Source organism: Squalius cephalus, assembly GCF_949319135.1.
Source record: "Squalius cephalus genome assembly, chromosome: 9".
NCBI lineage: Eukaryota > Metazoa > Chordata > Actinopteri > Cypriniformes > Leuciscidae > Squalius > Squalius cephalus.
In genome coordinates, this window is record NC_137130.1 from 21,478,982 (window position 1) to 21,500,478 (window position 21,497).

At 37.1% G+C, this 21,497-nt stretch overlaps 1 protein-coding gene across 4 annotated transcripts; it reads right to left on the reverse strand.

Annotated features, from left to right (window-relative positions):
- Window positions 1–16: 16 nt before the first annotated feature.
- Window positions 17–20,652, reverse strand: hao2 (hydroxyacid oxidase 2 (long chain)). Of its 4 annotated transcripts, XM_079881135.1 has the most exons (10): window positions 20,483–20,652; window positions 7,716–7,821; window positions 6,716–6,782; window positions 3,875–4,027; window positions 3,626–3,777; window positions 3,197–3,480; window positions 1,638–1,859; window positions 1,394–1,552; window positions 1,165–1,234; window positions 17–1,056 (listed from the first exon to the last, which is right to left on the reverse strand). In XM_079881135.1, the coding sequence occupies exons 3-10, from the start codon at window positions 6,736–6,738 to the stop codon at window positions 1,001–1,003; spliced, it is 1,119 nt and encodes a 372-aa protein (XP_079737261.1). In that variant the 5' UTR covers window positions 6,739–6,782; window positions 7,716–7,821; window positions 20,483–20,652; the 3' UTR covers window positions 17–1,000. The 4 variants fall into 4 exon arrangements, with proteins under 4 accessions (XP_079737261.1, XP_079737263.1, XP_079737262.1 ...); XM_079881137.1 differs by lacking the exon at window positions 7,716–7,821; XM_079881136.1 differs by lacking the exon at window positions 20,483–20,652 and having other exon boundaries at window positions 7,716–7,950.
- Window positions 20,653–21,497: the final 845 nt, after the last annotated feature.

Sequence of the window (21,497 nt, forward strand, 5' to 3'; positions counted from 1 at the left end):
AGAGGAAGCCTGATTTGCATTTCTTTTATGTGCTGCTTTAGCAGTTTATTTACTGTATAGTGACTGTAAAAATGGCAAACAAAAAAGCTTCATGTTAAAGATCCAAAGAAAGAACCAATTACCAATTAAACTACAGAAAAATGCATGGTGGCCCTTTAAAAGCTGTACAGCCACTGAATTAGTTTTTTGAATTAGTTTTTTTCAGAGTGAAAAATCTAGTTTACCTCATACAAAAAGTATAGGAAGACAGCAGAAAGAGTATAGTATTTATTGTCAGATAAATATTATGACTGAAGAAATTGAATCAACGCACACCATTATTACTTTCAAGAACCTCATATTGTTCAGTTTTACCACACTGTATATTTTAACCAAATAGTAACTTAATGTTCAATATCCATTCAGTACTGATCATAGTCTCATTTTGTAACAAAATCAGAAACTTTTCCCATTGCACATTAGTTTCTTGCCAGCTACAGAGGACATCTTGAAAACCACAATCATAAAGACACCTTTGTTATCGTTGTGCATTACTGACTTAGTCAAGCGAATCGCTCTCTTCCTTAGTGAAATACATACAGTGGAGCTCATTTACCAGACTATTATCTTCTGTAGAGCTGCTTTATAGTTGAAATAAAAGTTGTAATTATAACTGAAAAGATTATATCCTGAAACAGATTATGTTTTGTCTTCTGTATTTTAAATAGTGCTATATAAATAAATGAGACCTTTACTTAATTACTGAGTGGAGATTCATCAGGTACTAAAATAATTCACTATCAGTCAAAATAGTGTGGAATTTATGTAGTGCAGTTCATAATAAACAAAAACTGTATTAAAACAATGCAGACAAAGTGAACATTTGCTTTAATGTCATTCTTGTGACTTAAAGCAACAGTAGTTTCCTGAATACATTTAGTATTAATAGTGGATAAAGTGGACCTTTGCAGTGCTCTGCTCTCTGTGCTAAAGTAGAAATGACTAGAGTCCTTTTTGCTGTTCAAAGTCTGGAGAACTGAATGAGGTTCCTGTTGATCTCAGCAACATTTCTGCAACCTAGAAGAATAAGCAGCGATTTGAGGTGAAGAGAAATGTCAGACAGCAAAACGTGACCCATTTTTTGTTATGAGACATGCGGCATTGCATTTTACACAGTAGACTGACCTGACAGCGCCATGGATAAACGAAGCTCATCCTGTAGTATCTGCAAGATCTCTCTCACTCCTTCCGCCCCCTGTTCAAAACATACCTTATATGAACATCTTATCTGCACCAATTACATGCAAGTATCCCAAAATTTGTTAAAGATAACTTTAGAACAGGCTTAAGCCGACTGGTGCAAATTTTCAAGCATCAAAAACACACAAAAAAACATTGATTTCCACACAGTTACCTTGTAAGCGAGACCCCAGATTGCTGGTCTGCCAATAAACACACATTTGGCTCCCAAGGCTATGGCCTTCAGCACGTCATTGCCAGTGCGGATCCCTCCGTCCATGTAGACCTCGACCCGGCCCTGCACTGTATCCACAATCTCAGGCAGACAATCTATCTATGTGACATGTAAGGTCAAGATGTAAGCATCTGTATTATGGCAATCATATTTTAACTACAGACACATTGGTAGAGTCCCTTACTGTTGCGGGACCTCCATCCAGTTGTCGGCCCCCATGATTAGACACAATTATTCCCTGGACGCCATGCTGTACAGCCAGCTCTGCATCCTCTTTAGTAAGAATGCCCTTGATGATTATAGGTAGCCGTGTTATAGACTGGAGCCAGCCCACATCCTTCCAGCTGATCGACGGGTCCAGGGTATTAGCTGGGGTCCCGTACTTCTCCTGGGATTCTGCCTGGTCCTGTACAGAGATCCAGAGGGATTCATACAAACAGACAGTGCATAACAAGGCATGCTCAAACACACAGTGCTCATACAGGGAGCGCAAATTTGAATCCAGCTCGCAATATTTCCCATTACTTCTCCCCATTATTTCACTGCTCGACTACAATTTACAATTTAACGCGTTAAAGATATTTAACGCAATTAACGCAGCATCCGTTCTCTGTCATCCTTTGGCTAGCGTTACATTATATGATCTTTTATTCATGCAAATGCTTTTAAACCATTCAAGAGCAAAAAGACAAAGAGAGCACACTGTCTGTGAATGTCCTGTCAATGTAACACACACAACACACAGAAAGACGCAGGCCAGTATCGTGCGCAAAGACAGCGCGCTAGAATAGAGTTCTCTTTCTCGCTTGAACGAATAATAACATACACAATTATGCCAAAATGCCCATTTTGTCGAGTGTCCTCATAAGAGCAGTCTTATATGAGTTAAATAAAGTTTTAAATGAACGTAAAGAGTTGTGAGAAAATGTGTTGCGCATACAATCCGCATGTTCTAAAATCTAGATTTAATTCATAATTTATTCAGTGCAGACTTTGAATATTTCCTAACTGTTAGACAGGTAGGAAGGGCACAGGTAAATATGACATTTATTATGGGTTTTATGTGAGTATTGTTTTAAGTTCACTTAAATTAAAAGTTGTTATATTTTTTGAAGCCTAATAAATGTACAAAAAAAAAAGATAGCTTTCAATTACACTGTAATGTTGAATGGCTATAATTAATGTTTAAAAAATATAAATATATTTAATCGAGACATCATTAGCTGTATTAGTATTTGTGATACTGGCCTTCCTTCAAAAAAAGATGCCATTAAACAAATATTTAAAATATACGGTCTCTATGTTGTTTCTACAATAATTTGGAGATTAAAGGTCCTTGCACACTGTGTCCGAAATTTTCGCATGCGTTTTTTCGGATTCGAGATTCGGTGGCTCTGAATTGTCAAAACACCATTCAAAATGCTTGCTACCGATGCGAAAACGAAGAAAACCGAAACTGATCCGAATTTTTTTATGACGGACGAAAGTTTCGGAGGCAGTGTGCAAGCGTGATTGACAAAACATGAGGTCGTATATTTCGGATAAAATTTCGGATGCGAATTTCGGACTCAGTGTGCAAGGGCCTTAACTGTGAAATTATTAAATAATAAAATATATTAAAAACGTAAGTGTTTTTTTTTTATCATGATTAATCGCGATTAATCACAGAAAAAAAATTGTGATTAATCAAGTTAATTTTTTTAATCGTTTGACAGCACTAACATAAATAATCAGTTCCCCTACCTGAAACATCCCATCAAAGTTCTTGACCTTCAGGTGAGGTGGGAGCTTAAACTGGTTGCGTATGTCATTGCGGCGTTTGCCAGTGTAGGGCACGTCCACTGTAAACACCAGAGCTTTGTAGCCAAGTGCCTCCACTCTGTGTATAATCTGCTCCGAGAGCTTACGGTCCCGGTACAAGTACAGCTGGAACCAACGGTACCCGTTAGGTGCTGCTTCTGCGATCTCCTCCACTGAACATGTGGAGTATGTGCTGGTTATGTAACAGGTGTTCACTGCCTCAGTGGCTGGGAATTGAAAGAAGAGCAGAATGGAGAGTAAAGCTATAGCTTCAGATTCAGCTTCAGTGTCCATTTAGTGGCTAAAGTCTTGCATAACACAGGAATTAGTGCAACTAAATCCCTTCATCACACTCAGTCGTCCTCCTCTCACCTCTAGCAGTGGCCAGTTCTCCCTCATGCCAAGCAAGGCAGTGGAAGGCTGTGGGCGCAATTCCCACAGGGAAGCTTATTTCCGTTCCCAGCACAGTGGTCTGAGTGTCATTGATCGACACATCCCTTAAGATCCGTGGCCTGAGGCGGATCCTGAAAGAGATATTTTCATATTGTATGAGATTAGTTACAAGTTTGGAGCATAGAGTTGCCTAATAGAGTATATGTGCATTTAAAAGCAGAATGGTACCGTTTATAAGCCAGCAGGTTGTCATCTCTGGTTGTACATTCATCAGCTCCGGCTTCATAATAGTCCCATGTTGACTTTGAGAGGTGCTGCTTGGCATATTCCTCAAAATCAGTCAAACAGACCATAGTCATTTCTGCACAAACGCCTTCCTCGCTTAAAAAAAACAACACATCGTCATGACATCATCAGTATGTACACAGCTGATATAATTTCAGCATTAATATCACATTATCACTGATGCAGGTTTACATTCTGGAATCAATATATAAAGAGAAGTATGAACATCAATATTAGATTACCATTTAGATGATTTACTTTACCAATGTCAATGAATAGATGTATCAACAAAATGAGTTTCATATTTTTCATGTGATACTTTTCCAAGAACAATTTTACACTACTAAATGATTTAAACACATTTAAAAATGCGCTACATAAACATTTTAACACATGGTATAACAGATTAGTGCTCAAAACCACTGAACAGATTCTGTTCGACCTGCATTTGAACAAAGAATCAGAATATCTAAAGGTTTATGCATCTTATTTTTCAACTTCAGGTTGAATATTACAGTTAAATGGTATCATATGCAACAATTCTACCTTGAAAACACAAACAAGAGGCCTGTTTTACCTTTTTATGGTGGTTTAGACAAATTTAGGTCACAGCACAGTGGACTGCTCCGGTGCTTTTAGCCAACTACCTTTGGCAGTCAAAACACTGATTAACATTAAAGACTGAACCAGGGTGGAAACACAAGTGGGTTGGGATTAACTTTGGAACTCTAGCTATGAGCCAGAACTTGGCTTTTACAAGAACCTGCATTCCGGTACTGAGACTTTATGATTACATAGTGAACTGGAAGGTATTTTCACACTAATATTTGTTCAAAAAATCAGTGTTTCAATTAGTCATTAAACTTCATTTTTTTGCACTGCCACTGAAAGTTAATAATTAAAGCAGGACACCAGATCTGTTCTTGTAGTCCTCAGAAACTCCTGACCTATGGACTTAATCAAGTACTGCTTTTAAAAGGACTGAAGCAACCTGATGTTTACTCATCTATCAGTTCACGTAACTCTGAAAGAGCCCAAAACAACCATATGCTACAAATACTGGAATAAATTATCAGCATTGTAACTCCAACCCAAATCTCTGGCTATAATGGACTTATATGCAACCAGCCTGTGTGCAATGTAGTTTTGCTAGCAAATGGAGCCTGGGACTGACCCCTGATGTTTATTGTGTTTGCATTGGTTGGAAATGTGCTGACCATAGAATAAACACATGTGCACGTGCGCAAGTGTAGCCTCCCTCACAGTTCTCTACATGTGATGCAACCACCTGCTCTGTCCAGCTAACCAGTGAGATAGCAAAGTCTGAGTGACAACATGTCAAATAGTCAAATAAAATTCTGAGAGATGGCCAACACTGATATATTTGTATATACATTTATACCATGTTCAGATATACAAGGCATCTCATACGTTTTTTCCCCCCAACTTTTTTTAGACATGTAAAAAAAAAAGAGACTAATAATAGTAAATATACACATTCAAAACGATTACATTGTAATGCTACCATACAAAAGTATGGGGTCAGTAAGATTTTTTAAATACTTATATATTTATCTATTTCAAACAAATGCAGTTCTTTTAAACTTTCTAAGAATCCTGAAAAAAATATGATATTAAGCAGCACAACTGTTTATAACATTGACAATAATAAGAAATGTTTCTTGAGCAGCAAATCAGCACATTGGAATGATTTCTGAAAGATCACGTGACACTGAAGACTGGAGTAATAATGCTGAAAATTCAGCTTTGCCATCACAGGAATAAATGGGATTTTAAAATATATTAAAATTGAAACCAGTTATTTTGAATTGTAATAACATTTCACAATATCAGTGTTTTTATTCTATTTCTGATCAAATAAATGCAGCCTTGGTGAGAATTATAGCATTAGAATTCTTTGAAAAACATAAAAAAATCTTTTGAACAGCAGTGTGTTAATCCCTTAGTTTACACACATACACACACACACAAAATATATAAAAAGGTTAGACTAGATGTTTATGAAAAAATAAGTATGAAACCTTTACTATTCTGCTAAAAAGTACATACTGTGCCATTTTAATCATATAAAAAATTAACTAATTCTGCCCATTTTGCCCTTTGACACTCAAGACTGCCAAGTTACTCAGTTATTTATACATTTACCAGTGTACTTCATGTCACCCCAGCCCTTACAGTGTTTTATTTCACATCACAAGCATACTGATAGTAGTCATTTAAGCAAGAGCTTAAACTCTTGCCGTTCCTATTATTTCTCAGATTACAAATACTTATGTCAGAAATTGTCACACATATGTTCTTGAGGCAGACTGACAGTAGCCACTATACCGAGTAATGACTAACACAACATACCATTCAAACAAACATCAGATTCCTTTTGCAACAACCTGCTAATGCAACTTTTCTGTGTCCATCCAGAAAGATTGAACTTTTGGACATTGTTTTTTTCAAATGAAATGCTTTATTTATTTGTATTTTGTTGGCAGAGTCTGTCATTAGAAAGAATTATGCTATTGTACAGCATCAACTAATACAGCAGCAATAAACTTGTCTCACTGATCCTGTTTAAATCAAACTACTCGCATACCACATGGTTTACTCACATACCACATGGTTTTCTGACACATGGCCTATTGTTCCTTTTTAACTCTCTTGTCTAACCATCTTCCTATAGTTGGTTTGTTCTACATAAAGCCTTTGATTTTGGCATAATGTATAATAATGTCTCTAATGTTGTGTGTTAGCAAACTGCTAGTCACTTACCTATTAAAGCCAAATATGTTCATGTTGTTATGCCACTCCAGTTCTGCATGTGTATGACGTTCACAGTCTAGGAAAAAGCATTTAACAACACAAGAGTAATTCTTTTTTTGTCTAATTCTTTTTCTTTTATAAACCTTCATCTTTTGGTCCATATGTTGTCATATGTCAGACAACACAGGCCTCTGAAACAGAACAAATGAACACTAGGTGGCGATAGTAAGCAAATAAAGACATTTTTAGAAAGATTTTGAGCACATACACAAAATCTTGATGCACACAACCCTACTTTTATCAACGTTTCTTCAGGGACTACAAGCTCTTACCAAAGTCTGGTCAAATCTGAATTACAATTTTTCCTCTATTATGATAACCTCATAAAAGCAATGTTCAGGAAAAAGTTTACATGAGATAAACGAAAAGTGTTAGTATTGCAGTAAAAGTTGCCTAAGATCGACTGCTTTTATTCATGTGACAGCTCTCATCTCACACAATTTGGCTGCTGAGGACCAATCGTAAAAGTGTGGCTGTTTTTGAGATTTTGTATTATTTACCAAATATCCATATCTAAGACAGGATTTAAAATGGAAAATAGCCTATATTATTTTAAAAGCTTGTTTTATATGACTTTTAAACATTTTTTGCTTTACTTAAACCAAATCGTACAATGTTTTTTTTTTTTTTAAGTTGGTTGGTAAAACCAGATGGTTTTTCAAGTTAATAGCTTTTTGCTACACTATTAAAAATTGCCATCTAGATTCCATGATGAACCTTTAACATTCATGTAATCTTTTCATTTCACCAAAGGTTCTTTATAGGGGTAAAAGATTCTTTAGGTTTTAAAAATGTTCTTTTAAGAAGTGTTCACTGAAAGGTCCTTTGGGGAAACAAAAATGGTTCTTCTGTGGCATTGTTGCGAAAATCCCCTTTTGGAACCTTTTTTAACTTGTGTGAAGTCATTTGTACACTTCCTGTGTGGGTGTGTAGTTGCTGTATGTCTTACCTTGTCACTGAAGCTCTTGATTTTCTCCTGAGATGTGTACTGTGTTTCCCTGCCTCATGTGTTCAGGTAGGATTGTACAACAGTGGCTCAACGCTCTGCCTCCGGGCTGCTGCCCACAAACGCACGCACGCACACACACACACACACACACACACACACACACACACACACACACACACACACACACACACACGAACAGACACACACACACACACACACACACACACACACACACACACACACACACACACACACACACACACACACACACACACACACACACACTAAGAGTCACTAAGCCCTACAGTCAGCACTACCCTAGTCGTATTGTACAGGGGTGAAAAAGGGACCAGAAACAACTTTTTGTTTCAATTGAATGCTTGGAGTGAGGGTCACTGGCATTTCATCAATGTGCTTTTGTGTGTTCTGACTTTCTTTCTGAATATTTTTCTGAATCTAGCCTACGAATAAATACTATATTGTTGGCTCTGTGACGAATTGCTTTCCATGTTCCTCATTTGTAAGTAACTTTGGATAAAACGTAAATATTTTGGACAATATACTATTTTAGTTACTGTGAGTACAGTTTTACAACAATGAGGATTTTATGCCACCACTTGATTCAGTGACTTTTTTTTTTTTTTTCAAAAAAGAGAGAGAAAAAAGAAAGATACAAATAATAGATACATTTATTTAATAATTAAATAAAAATGGAGAAGATACACTAGTGTTAAAATGTTTGGGGTCTGTATATGTATAAAATGCAATGTATTCCTGTGATGGCAAAGCTGAATTTTCAGCATCATTGCTCCAGTCTTCAGTGTCACATGATCCTTCAGAAATCATTCTAATATGATAATTTGATGATCAAGAATAATTTCTTATAATTATCAATGTTAAAAACAGTTATGCTGCTTTTTATTTCAGTGATTTTTAAGGATTCTTCGATGAATATAAAGTTTAAAAGAACAGCATTTATTTGAAATAGAAATCTTCTGGACCACAGTCTTTACTGTCACTTTTGATCAATTTAATGCATCCGTGGTGAATAAAAGTATTATTTTATGTAAATGTTTGAATACAATGTATTATAAACTGTTACAAAGAAAGCTTTATATAGAGACTATAAAGGTTGAAAGTCCCCATGTTAGAGGAAAGTATCAGTGTCTGAACTCACCATGAACGAAACAAAACTCCACTTAACGCCATTCATGCCATGCATGTGCGAAAACTAAAATCAGATTCTCCCTCTATTTCATTACCTCTTTATTCCACTTACTGAATTTAGATCAAATTACAATATTGACACACAGTATTTCTGTGAGTGTGCCTTTTTATTTTGGCTTAGCAGAGAGAGTTTTGAGGGCCAGGCTCTTTGAAAGCAGAAGAGGTTTTACCGAGGTGTTAATTGTGTTAATCCACAGATGGCTCTGATGTTAATCATATCTTTCCATCTCTTTCTTCTTGGTTTCTCTACTCTGCTTCAAACACACAACCTCTCAGTCATCTCAGTTCAACCCCTCTCTCTTTCTTCCTCCCTCTCTCTTAAATTTGAAGTGAGATCTGGGTGGAAAACCTTTTTCACATGCTGCTGCTGCTGCTGTCTGCGCCCCTGGGCTACTACACCGTTAGCCCACAACATATGTGTTAGATTGAGCAGAGAGTTCTCCTGCCCTGGTCACAATCTTTTGTCTTTACCTCAGCTCTCACTTTCTCAATCTCTCCTTCCATCTCTCTCTAGGTCTAGTGGTTGAGTTCAGTTTGAAGAGTTCATGGTTTTTTTCTTCTCTGTCCTTTCGTTTCACATCTTTGTGAATCAAAACAGCGCCTACTGCTCGTCACAATACAGCCTCCAGATCAAAAACACCCTCCTCCGTCTGTCAAACACAGTTTGAGTTCATCACACATGGATCTTCACCACACATTATTGAATGTATGACTATGTTTATGCATGTATGAAAGAGAGACCGAGGTCAAATGGTCAGACGCTCTTTTTCAGAACTTAAATCTGTAGAAAAACGGATAATGTCATGGCAGAAAAGTATCTTTTCAGTTAAGTTTATGGGCATTTTCTTCAACACAATGCAATGCGTAATTCAAAATACAGGTAAAACACATGGAAAATCAATACAAAAAATCCTTCATATTAACACGGTACATTGGATAACACTCAATAATACGATGTGCTAACTGTGGCGTCTGGGGTCTCTTGCCTCTGTCACTTCACTGTCTGAGAATTCAGAAGATGTGGGACCAAACTCACTAATAAAACCCCTCCTATTCTTCTTAATTTGTCAATGTCAATCTCCGTCACCCTAATGTCGTTATTTCTCTGGATCTTTTTTTCTCTTTCTTTGTAGGCCTGAGACAGCTCATAAATCTGGAGTTCAGACTGATTGATGGATATATAATTGTCTGGTGTTTTTGCATGTGAGAGGATACAGAAACGTAAGGGAAAGTGCACACTCAGCACATTTTACATTGATGATTTACCCCGAGACATTGCTTATTCCATTTTATTTTGAAGATAAATGGATTACAGGCATGGAAATCAAGGGAAACCACCACCAAAAATGATACTTCAGTTGTGACGATCCTGCTTGCAGTATAACATTTGAGCCCGTTTTCACAGACATGGCTTAAGCCTAGTCCAGACTAAAATGCATGTTTGAGCCATTTTAACTGAAAGCAACTTGCTCTGATATCTCTAAATATGACAGTGTCATTGTTTTGTCTCGAGATGTTTTTTTCTAAGGCACGTTTATAAAAGCTAAACTTAGGACTAATCCTGGCTTAATTCAAGCCCTGTCTGTGAAACCAGGCCTCGGTGTATTTTTTTATATCCTTCGGGCCTAGTTAAATTTTGTGAATTCACTGTCTGAATGGGGAGTGTTGTTGAATTAATAGCTAACATCAAGACACTTGCATGTGAAGAAAACACTCCCTGGTACTCCAAAACAACAGAATATACAGTTGCAGTAGACAGTAGAAAGGTATAACATCTAAACTAGTGACAGTTCATGTATTCTAGCAGTGTTTATGCCTTATTAAGCATTAAGCTGGTTCAGATCATACTTATCTGACCGCTACCATTTTGTCTATTTAAATGGAGAAAAATCGATCATAACTTCAGTAAACTATGGAGTGCCGCAGGGATCTGTGTTAGGCCCTCTGTTATTCTCAATATATATGATGCCACTTGGAAATATTATAAGGAAACATGGAATTAGTTTCCATTGTTATGCTGATGACACTCAAATCTATATTTCATCACGGCCGGATGAAAAAGCTAAATTGTCCAAATTGACAGTGTATTAAAGATATAAAAGATTGGATGACGCGCAATTTTCTTTTATTAAATCCTGACAAGACAGAGGTAATACTTATCGGTTCAAAAAACCGCCCACAAAACCTCTCACAATACAACTTTAACATCGTAGGATGTCCTGTTACTTTATCCTCTACAGTAAAAGACCTGGGTGTTATATTAGATTGCAACCTGTCTTTTGAAAATCATATTTCATATGTTACAAAAACAGCCTTTTTTCCACCTTAGAAACATTGCTAAGCTACGTAATATGCTATCAGTTTCTGATGCAGAAAAGTTAGTTCATGCATTCATGACCTCGAGACTAGATTACTGTAATGCTTTATTAGCTGGTTGTCCTGCATCCTCAATAAACAAGCTACAGTTAGTCCAAAATGCCGCCGCTAGAGTTCTTACTAGATCAAGAAAATATGATCATATAACACAGATTTTATCATCACTACATTGGTTACCTATAAAGTTCCGTATTAATTACAAGGTATTGCTACTGACTTATAAAGCCCTAAACGGCTTAGCTCCAGTCTATTTAACGGATCTTCTATCGCCCTATAATCCATCGCGCTCTTTAAGATCACTAAATTCGAGGCTTTTGGTCATACCTAGGATATCCAGATCCACCAAAGGAGGGAGAGCATTTTCACATTTAGCTACAAAACTCTGGAATAGCCTTCCTGATACTGTTCGTTGCTCAGACTCACTCTCCCAGTTTAAAACTAGATTAAAGACGCATCTCTTCAGCCAGGCATTCATATAATATTCTTAATCTTATAGTTCAAACTACAATCCGGCCTCTAGTTCATAAACGCCAGAGGAGAACTGGCCCCCAACTGAGCCTGGGTTCTCCCAAGGTTTTTTTTTTCTCCATTAGGTCACCTGATGGAGTTTTAGGACACCATTAGGTCACTTGAAGGAGTTTTTTCGGTTCCTTGCCACTGTTGCCTTTGGCTTGATCAGTTGGGGATATTTTGGGAATATTTAATTTAATTTTATCAATCAATAAATTTCACTAGAAACAAACCTTGTTGTATTATTTTAATTTAATACTGTGAAGCTGCTTTGATACAATTTGTATTGTGAAAAGCGCTATACAAATATACTTGACTTGACTTGACCTTATATATTGTGCAAAACCACTTTTATTACTGATGGTCATTTGATTTTACAATTAGCAGCCATAAATTTGTTCAGACTAAGAATTTATTCTAACCCTAATATTTTTTTCATATGAAGTATTTGACACACACAGAAGAGTATTATGGTTTATATGCTTAGAAAATACCCATTACAAATTGTAAAAAAAATAATTTCAGTCTCTGTTATACTGTATTCTGCTTTGTCATAAATATATGACACATTCATAAACACGTGCTAAATAACCTACAGTCTCAACTGCTTACTTTAAAATGTTTAAAACGTGTACAAAACATTGACGTGTTTAATTACTGTACTGTGAGTCTCTGCTGTTTAGAAAGTATTAATGTTAAAGTCCGCGTGAACCGGAAGTTGCAAACGACTTTTCTCCAGTGTTGTGACGTATTTCCCAGTGAAAATCCTCTCCATCTCTCACTCATAGCAGACTAACGGTTTGAGGGGAGTGGTTAAGCGTTTCCCAACCCAAGCCGTCAAACCTACATCATCAGAGAAGGAACGCCATTCCAGACCGGAAGTAACTTTTCAGACTTTGATTAAAGATTACGACGGCAAACAATTTTTTTCGGTGTATTAACTTGCACAGATTAATTTTTCACCACAAGACTAGTAATATGCGCTAACAAAGTAAATAGGGTCAATTTTGATTTCAGTTGGTCTTTAATTGTGGTGGTTCAGCACTCTGGATAGCTCAGAACATGGGCTCTTAATCTGGATTTAACACTCCCTCGAACCTCCTCACTAACCAATGTAGCGCTTTCATCAAATTAATAATAATTTAAAAAAAACGAAGAAAATGTATCACTTTATTTTTAATAACGTCTTTAATTTTAGCAGTTCTGTAAAATGGTATCTGAAGCTGTGGTCTGCAGGGTCTCCGTAGTTTAATTTTACAAGTGGAAATATTTGCATCTGAACTCTTAAATGAGCTGTCTAGTTGTACTTTGTGAAGTTGTATAAATACCCCACCAACATTCTAACAAATTGCATCTAAAGCCAATTCATATGAGAGCACTATCTGACCAATCCAAATCTCCCTCATAACTTTGGATCAATTTCATATAGATGTTTCTCCTCACTGGCAGAATTGTTATGGCCCAGGTAAGTACCAATCACCCAAAAAGCTAAATGAGTTCAAGCACCTTGATTATGTTAAACTAAATCATGGATATTTGTTCTAACTGATGCGCTCATATTCCCTACTAAGTAATACTCATACACTAAGAAAAGGAGAGTGGAAAAATTGAGTGCTCATTTAGATTCAGCTGCTATCCTGAGTAATTTGGAAAGGATCCTTAAACTAGTGTTGGTTTCCAGTTACAGAGCAGTAAAAATGAGAATGATGTCAGATTGACTTCTCTTGTTGGGACTCTCCTCTTCTGTCCTGTGACGGACCTCAGTCTCAGTGTCCACATCTAATCAACAATCTAATCCAAATCATTATAAGCCCGTGTGAATGCAAACTCATAAGCTTAGAAATAATTTTTCTGTAAACTGTTGCATTAGATGCCTAGTCTCCACAATTAAACACAATAAAGATATCATATATCATGCACTCCCACATGATGTCAAGTTTGTGCTGTTTGTTTTGATGTTTGTCTTTTGTTTTTTCTCTGTATAGAGAACAGGAAAGGCAAGTCACGAAGGCCACATCCCTTGCATTCACCATGCTCATACAGGGATGCTGTGTGACATTAATTCATCACAGGACTGCGGGAAAAGCTGATGATGAGAGTCAGACATTCAATTTGTTACAGCTGTACAAAAAGAGAGAGAAAGACCATTTTTCAGGACACCAATCACTCTAGAGTCTCTAGAAGTCTATATAAATGCACTACAGAGCAGAGGCATGTGAATGTTTTCACTGAGTTTTATTTTTAATGATACAGAGCAGATGTTTGCATGTGAGTGTGTTCATTTTAGAGGGGAAGAAAAAGAAAAAAAACTTCACAGAGAGATGTAAAGCTGTCCATCAGAGAGTGACCACTGCAGTGCACTGGAACGTTGGCCAAATTATTGGCAACTACACTGCAGTAACAGACGAGTAAAGCATGCTTTTTATTGGCTCTGAGGATTCAGTGGAATGTTAAATACGATTAAATATCAAGGTGTGTTTGAGCATCTCTATGGCTGTGCATATCCAAACCATTGCTCATTAGCTCATGCCACCCAGAATGTCAATCACCCGATTAGCTTCAATGCTAAACAATTTTTGTCCGTTCAGCTCCACACACCAGACTTGCTCGCCAAGACAGATGTCTCTGCACACACTGCACTGACATTAGAAAAACAGTCTCAGGGTGACAGAGACAAAAGCATATTTGCTCGAATGAAAAGTGGCGCCACATTAGCTTTACACAAGTTTTGTTTTATTAAACAAAGCATGAAATCATCCAAAAAATCAGCACTATCATATGACAAATGAAAAACAAACGCCTTGGCAGGGCTCAAAGGAGCAAACCTGCTTGAAGACACCAGTTTTGCATCTGCGTGAGTGAATGTATTATTATTATTTTTTTACATTGCAAGCCACTGCAGAAGATCTTTAGTCAAGCACACACACCAGCGTTGGGGAAGTTACTTTGAAACTTTTGCTTTCCAAGCAAAGTGTTAATCAATTTTTAAAGTAATGCAGTAAGGATTTAATTTACTCAAAAACCCTTTTTTGTTTTTTGCCTAAAACTATCTGAGTTTTAAAAAAGTTACTAAAAATGGAGCTAGATATTATGTTTACTCTCTAACACTGATTTTAATGATGCACAATAAAAGCTTAATGTCATTCATGATTTATGAGAATTTTTAAAGAAGGCAGGAACTTGGATGACAAAGAAAGTTAAGAAAGCGGTAGAAAGAAAGGAGGAGAGGAAGAAGAATATGCCACGTAGAAGGGGGAAAATGACGTCTTTATACGGACCTCCTGAGGCATCCTATAAGAGCAAAAGATAGCAAATATGCTTTGAGCTTACTAGCGCTCTGCTTAGCCAATGAAGATTCAGCAATAACTTGGCAGTTATTACTGTAACCAGAGCAGATACTGTAACTAATCTCCGCCATACTTTCATATGTCCAAATTTGCATAGTAACAGCCTTAAAGGGATCTTATCCTCACAACTCACACCATAATGTGGCAGAATACGCCGGCAGTATCGGACGATCTGATTATTTAAGAATGAAAGTGAAGCAGGATATGACACACATCACGGTTGCGTCTGTGTAAATGCACAATTCTAGCTTGTCTGTTACAAACAGGTTCCTTCAGACCTGTTTCCTGTTAAAAGTTGAAGTCTCCACTACAGAGATTGAAGCTAGCAAGATCCTTAACGAGGTGAATATCAGTTTTCCTGGCTCTTATGATCTGCCACTCTTATGTTTCACTTTCAAAGCTCAGCTCATTCGCCAACTTCCCACAACTTCTCTCCCTCGTCCCGTCTCACTCCTACAGTTCTGCTTCTTAGCGGGAGATGATAGAGACATAAAAACTAAAGCACAAAGACACGCACACGCATACCACACTTGTCTACGAAGCTCTTTATCCTCTGATGAGCTGTTTATGGTCAGGGATGTCTGGATGAAAAGATTTTTAGGAATTCTTCTTAGGCTGCACTGAGATACATTGGGTCCTCCTGGATAATGAGACAGACAGACCTCAGCTTCTGTCTGGCTAAACTCTCAAGTTATGCAATCAGCATGGAAACCTGCACTCTTCACATAAGAAACATTTACTGTTTCACTGTAGCATTAAATAAATATTTCACCCAAATATGAACATTCCGTGATTATTTCCCTAGTGAAAAAAAGGTATACTTTATTGTATTTGAAATATATTCCCTTTTTCAATAGTACATTGCAAATATACAAACAAAAATTTTACTATCTTTAAATATATTAAATGTACATTAGCATCATGCTTTTACCTATTTTCACAATACAACTTTTAACACACTTTAACCCTCTGGGGTCTGAGGTGTTTTCTGGCCCTGGGGGTGTTCTGACATGCTCTGACATTTGTGCTTATTTCTGTTACTTGTGATATTTTTATGGCTAAAGTCTGATTACACTGTATTCAGCACAAACTCTGCTACAATAATATATCAGCAGCATGTATGTAAAAGTTTGTAGTTTTGAGATAATGACTTATGCGTGGTTTGTGAAAATACAAAAAAAAATTGTCACTGAAATAAGGTCATGAAACCCATACTGATTATTTCTTCACAAGACTTTTGAAAATTGTATCACGTAGCCTAGAATATTTGCTCCAAAACTATGTGAAAATCACCCTGACTGCTCATTCAGATAAGACAATATATTGATTTAAAAATTGTAAGACGTGTTTTGTGTGAGAAAGCTTTATGCGGGAGGTGTGATCACATCATTAATATGTATTGTTTTCACACCTGAGAAAGACAAAGACCCTCCCCTAACGGCCCTATTAGGAGCTATCAGGCCCTATCATTCTGAGCAACCTTGCACAAAGAATGAGGAGATTTAAAATAGAATGGCTGTTTGATTGTTTGGATTTATTTACAACACAACATAATCCAAAGATAAACAACAAATGACAAAAAAGCACATTTTTGAAAAAATTACCCAAAGACAAAGACCTTTCTGACATTCCTAAAAACATTGCACATACCTTTCATTTCCAAGGTGTTTGATTTTCACTTTACCATGTTCATATACAGAGACTCATGTGAATGTTGAAGTCAGCAGGACTCAGTGGCATCTGGTCCCTGAGAGAAAAAAAAAAAGTCAACATACTGATATCAAGAGAAATATAGGCCTGCACGATTTTGGGAATAAATTTTAGATTTTTCTGGTTAAAATTGCTTTTTAAAATTCACAGAATACACACACACACACACACACACACACACATGTTTCCAACAATATATAATATAATGAACACCAGGTTTGTTGTGCCTTGTAGGCATAGGCTACGTGCAGTGCTGCATAAAATAATAATAACAATAACCTATAGCAGCCTATAAATCTTCCAAAAGATTTCAGTAACAACTACGCTAGAGAAAAATATATTGATTATCATATGTTACTTCAAATGTTTCCATTCGTTATGATGATATGAAATGAGATAATAGTAAAAACATGAAGCCTAATGTTTGGTGCGTTTTGCTTTTCAAAGGCGATCGCGCTCCAAAATATGAAACATTCAGACGCACAGCATGCTCCAAAATATGAAACATTATGGTTACCATATTATACATATCTACGTTTGAGCAGGTATCCACAAACACAGTAACAGTAAACACGGGTCTAAATATTATAATATTCACCATATATCTAGCAACAGTTCAACTGCAATTTGAAGTTTATGCAACAATAACATAAACTAATAAGTAAGAATTTCTTACCTTACATCTTTCTTGTCTTCAAATCGCGTTCTTCTTCTTCTGAGGTAATTCCAATGTAAGCTCACTGCGTGTCTTCCAAACTCGACGAAAAGCAGAGACTTATGAAGTGTTTTGGTGTTTTGTTTTTTGAGGTAACGAGCGCGTTCGCGTTCCATGTGGAGATTTAAATGTGAATCTCTTTTGCGCGCGTGGGCGTGGTCAAATTAAAAATAATGAGCAAACGTTTGATAAACTGGACATCTTGTTGGTTTTATACAAATTACTTAGAGAATATTTGATTTCAGTTTGAATCCGATCATTTAAAAGTACACACTTAAATGTTTATAAAGGTATATGGCTCATAAATGTGTGACAAGTATTCGCTGAGTTTTGTTTCAGTTTATAGACGTGCTCAAGAAAAAAAAGTTCACCGTGACGGAGAGGCAGAAAGCACACCCTGTTTATTTTCTTTATTTTAAAAGCACAATGTTTTGATTTGATTGTAAGTGGACACATACAAAAGTAGAAATATCACAGATTGTTTTTTATACTAAGTATACTTGAAGTTGGTCCAATAGTACACTAACTACACTTAAAGTTATCCTTTACTACAATTTAATTACAACTAAAATATACTTAGTACAAAATTAGTTGTTTCAAAATAGCACACTTCAAGTTAACTAATCATTAACACAATTGAAGTATACTGATAATTAGTCAGGCTGCAAGTATACTTAGCATGTTTTTTTTCACCAGGGTTGCTCACCCTCATCAACCACCGTTAAGGCCCCAATATACTTCAAGCAAAATGAAGAACAAACTGATGAGACTTCATTTCGAAAAAAATCAGGAGTTCGTTTTGGGAGTTTGAAACAGCTTGCCAAAGCGAACTTTCCGGAAAAGTTTGCTACGGCTGGTAAACACCTTCGTACAACCATTGGTCCGTGGCGATTACGTAATGGGTAGGTGTGCGCGGAGGCTTCGCCTTCTTTTACATGGAAATCTTTTCAGGTTCATTTCTCCTGTTCAGTCCGTAGAGGTCAGACGTCCGTGAGTGAAAACATGAAAACACTGGAGAGCTGCTTTACAGTAGAAAATGAAGTTGTACTTCTGATGAAATGAGACACTGATACTGTTTTTCATGTTTAATACGGTAAAGTTGCTTGATTTTAAGTAATAGTATTGTTTGAAATTATCTATAGTATAAAGTGCTATGTAAATAAAAGTGTTTACTAGATTGCAGAGCTCATGCAAACATATCGACGTTGCTATGATCAGATGCTTTTCTTATGCTTTATAAAAAAGAAATGCTTGCTGTTTTCTCAATTTTGTTGTGTTTATTTTGTTATTGAGAAGAAAGCATGCAGCACATTTACATATTCGTCAAACGCCGCTCTCAGCAGTGTAAGCGGTGTCAGATGTTCGCCAACAGTATATCGCTTGTCACGTATATTTCAAACTTCGTTTGCACCCCTAAGCGGAAAACAAAAAAGAACTTCGCTGTGAGTATATTGGGTCCTTTACCACAAATCACTGAAAATCACTTTTTTGCAGCTCTCAAATTTTTTTCAATTTCAATGACGATTTCCTGTCACAATTATAAATGTATTTCTCATCATTTTGACTGTACATCTCACAATTTTTCATAAGTGCAACTTAATTTCTGAGAACTGCAACCTTATTTTTCATAATTGCGACTCTCTCATAATAACAACTTTCGTTTCTCATTATTTTGACGATATCTCAGTTTCTCACACTTTATATCATATTTCTTTATATCTCTATTTCTCTTGTGAGTTTATTTCTTTTTTTAAACTTTATCTCACAGTTACACTTTTAACTCTGAGAAATGGGCTTCCATATGTGGTTGAGTAAATAATGACAGAATTTTTAGTTTGAAATGAACAATCTCTTTAAGAATAGCACAACTTTGAATGATTCCAAAGCTGTGTGAATCATTCAATAATTTCTTGACCCGCACATGTTCAACGGCAAGAATGATATAGCAGTTCCTGTTTGTGTGCGTTGTGCGTGTGAGATCACCCACAGATGGTTACGCCTCATGCATATGCTGGTACACACTACCTCTCAGTGTGACTGCTACACATCAGATGAACAGCTTGATGAGTGAAAGGCGAGGAGATTTCAGCTGCAGCCCAGTGCGTACTACTGATTTCATATGCTGTCCAGATCTGTGAGCTGGAGTCAGTGCCCATGGTGCAGAGGGAGGGCTATTATTCATCGATGTGGTATTTATGAGAGGAAGGAAAAGGTCTTTGATAGAGAAACTCTTCTCTGCTCCTCTCTACCACATAAACTCGTGTTCCTGGAACCCTACTGTTACAGAAGAGGCTCCCGTACCGCCTCCTCCGCACCACCAGAGGGATCCGTCTCCAGAATATTAACCATTTCCTACTGAACTCAAATTCCCATCATGCCTCTCACCTGGGACTGATTGCGCAACACACCTGCACCTCATTTACACACACACATAAAAGCCACTTCCACACACCACTTCTCTGCGAAGTCTTGATTTGGCCTGGCCATCATTTCTGAGCGTTATTTCCCGTGTTTGCTTTGTATTTCTGACCTTGGACTGTTTACCTCGTTATCTGCCTGCCCCGACCCGGACTGTTTACTGGACCTTGCTTATTGCTGCCTGCCTCGACCTCTGCCTGTGACTCTGATCTTCTCTGCGTTTCCTCCATTGCCCTGTCTGCTGTTGATTACCCTGCCTGTCCGACTATTCTAATAAAAGCTGCAAATGAATCCCTCTGAGTCCGGTGCTTCATTACACCTACGCTCTCCTTTGCTCCCACCCAGTATCTGCATATCTCTAGTGTCCAGCCTTTTCCCATTCACTCCATATTGTGTGAAATGTGATAGAGAGATTGGGTAATAATAGGTGTGCATATATTTAGGAAAAAGATCAACTGACTTACTGATCTGTGCACGTGCCAGAATTGTTGAGTCTGGTACCAACGCTGATGAGAGTCTGGTGTTGTAGCTCAGGACTGCTGGTATTCTTCTGGCTTTCCTGTTAGAACAGAAACAGGAAAAACTCAAGGGCTCATAATCAATGCACACTATTTATTTGATACTTTTAGAGCATGAGAGATTCAAACAGAAATAGCGAAAGAGGAGCAGAGATAAGAGATAAATTTGCACACTGAGCTCAAATTCCAAATGCCATTTTTATGCACATGAAGGGCACTGCAGGATTTGGCTGGCATATAGTTATTTATGACCTTAGCTGTCATTTTAAAATGCTATAGGTTGCTTTCATGCAACCAAAATAATTATGGTTTCAAAGAAAAAGTTCTAAATATGGGTAACTTACTGTATATATTTTCATTTTTGTCCCAAGGAGAGACAGAGGACTATAGGACAATATTTTAGCTATACATTTTGCTGCTATTATTGGCATAAATAATATTCTGATTCAAAATATATCAGCAGTTACGTACGGCATGGCTTTGTAGGGTTCTCCAAACAGCTACATATGAGACAGTAATACCCTGATCTCTTAAGGATGAGTACAGCATAATGGAGCTACCTTTTTAACAGAATTCTCCCTTACAAAATAATATATGATGGATGAAGACAAAGATATACGCAATAAACATAGCCTGTTTACAGTCAGCTCTGCTTTCCCACAAAGTTTATTCTCACTAGACAGCTTAAGTTTAGAAAGACCAGCAGGCCTCAGAGGTGATAACTGCATCGCTCCATGTGTCTCATCATCCGTGGCCAACTGATCGCTTTATGGTAAACCTCGCAAACCCATCACCCTGCCTGACAGTAAAATCATACTGCGCCTTTTACTGTTTTAAGCTCTCTAAATAAAGAAATGAACGCAGCAACTGTGGCTCAGCTCCACATCTGTGTGGCAGATTGGGCAGAGCAAAAAGGTGCTGTGAAGTAGATGGACAGCAGTCTGTCCAGCATGTGTGCACT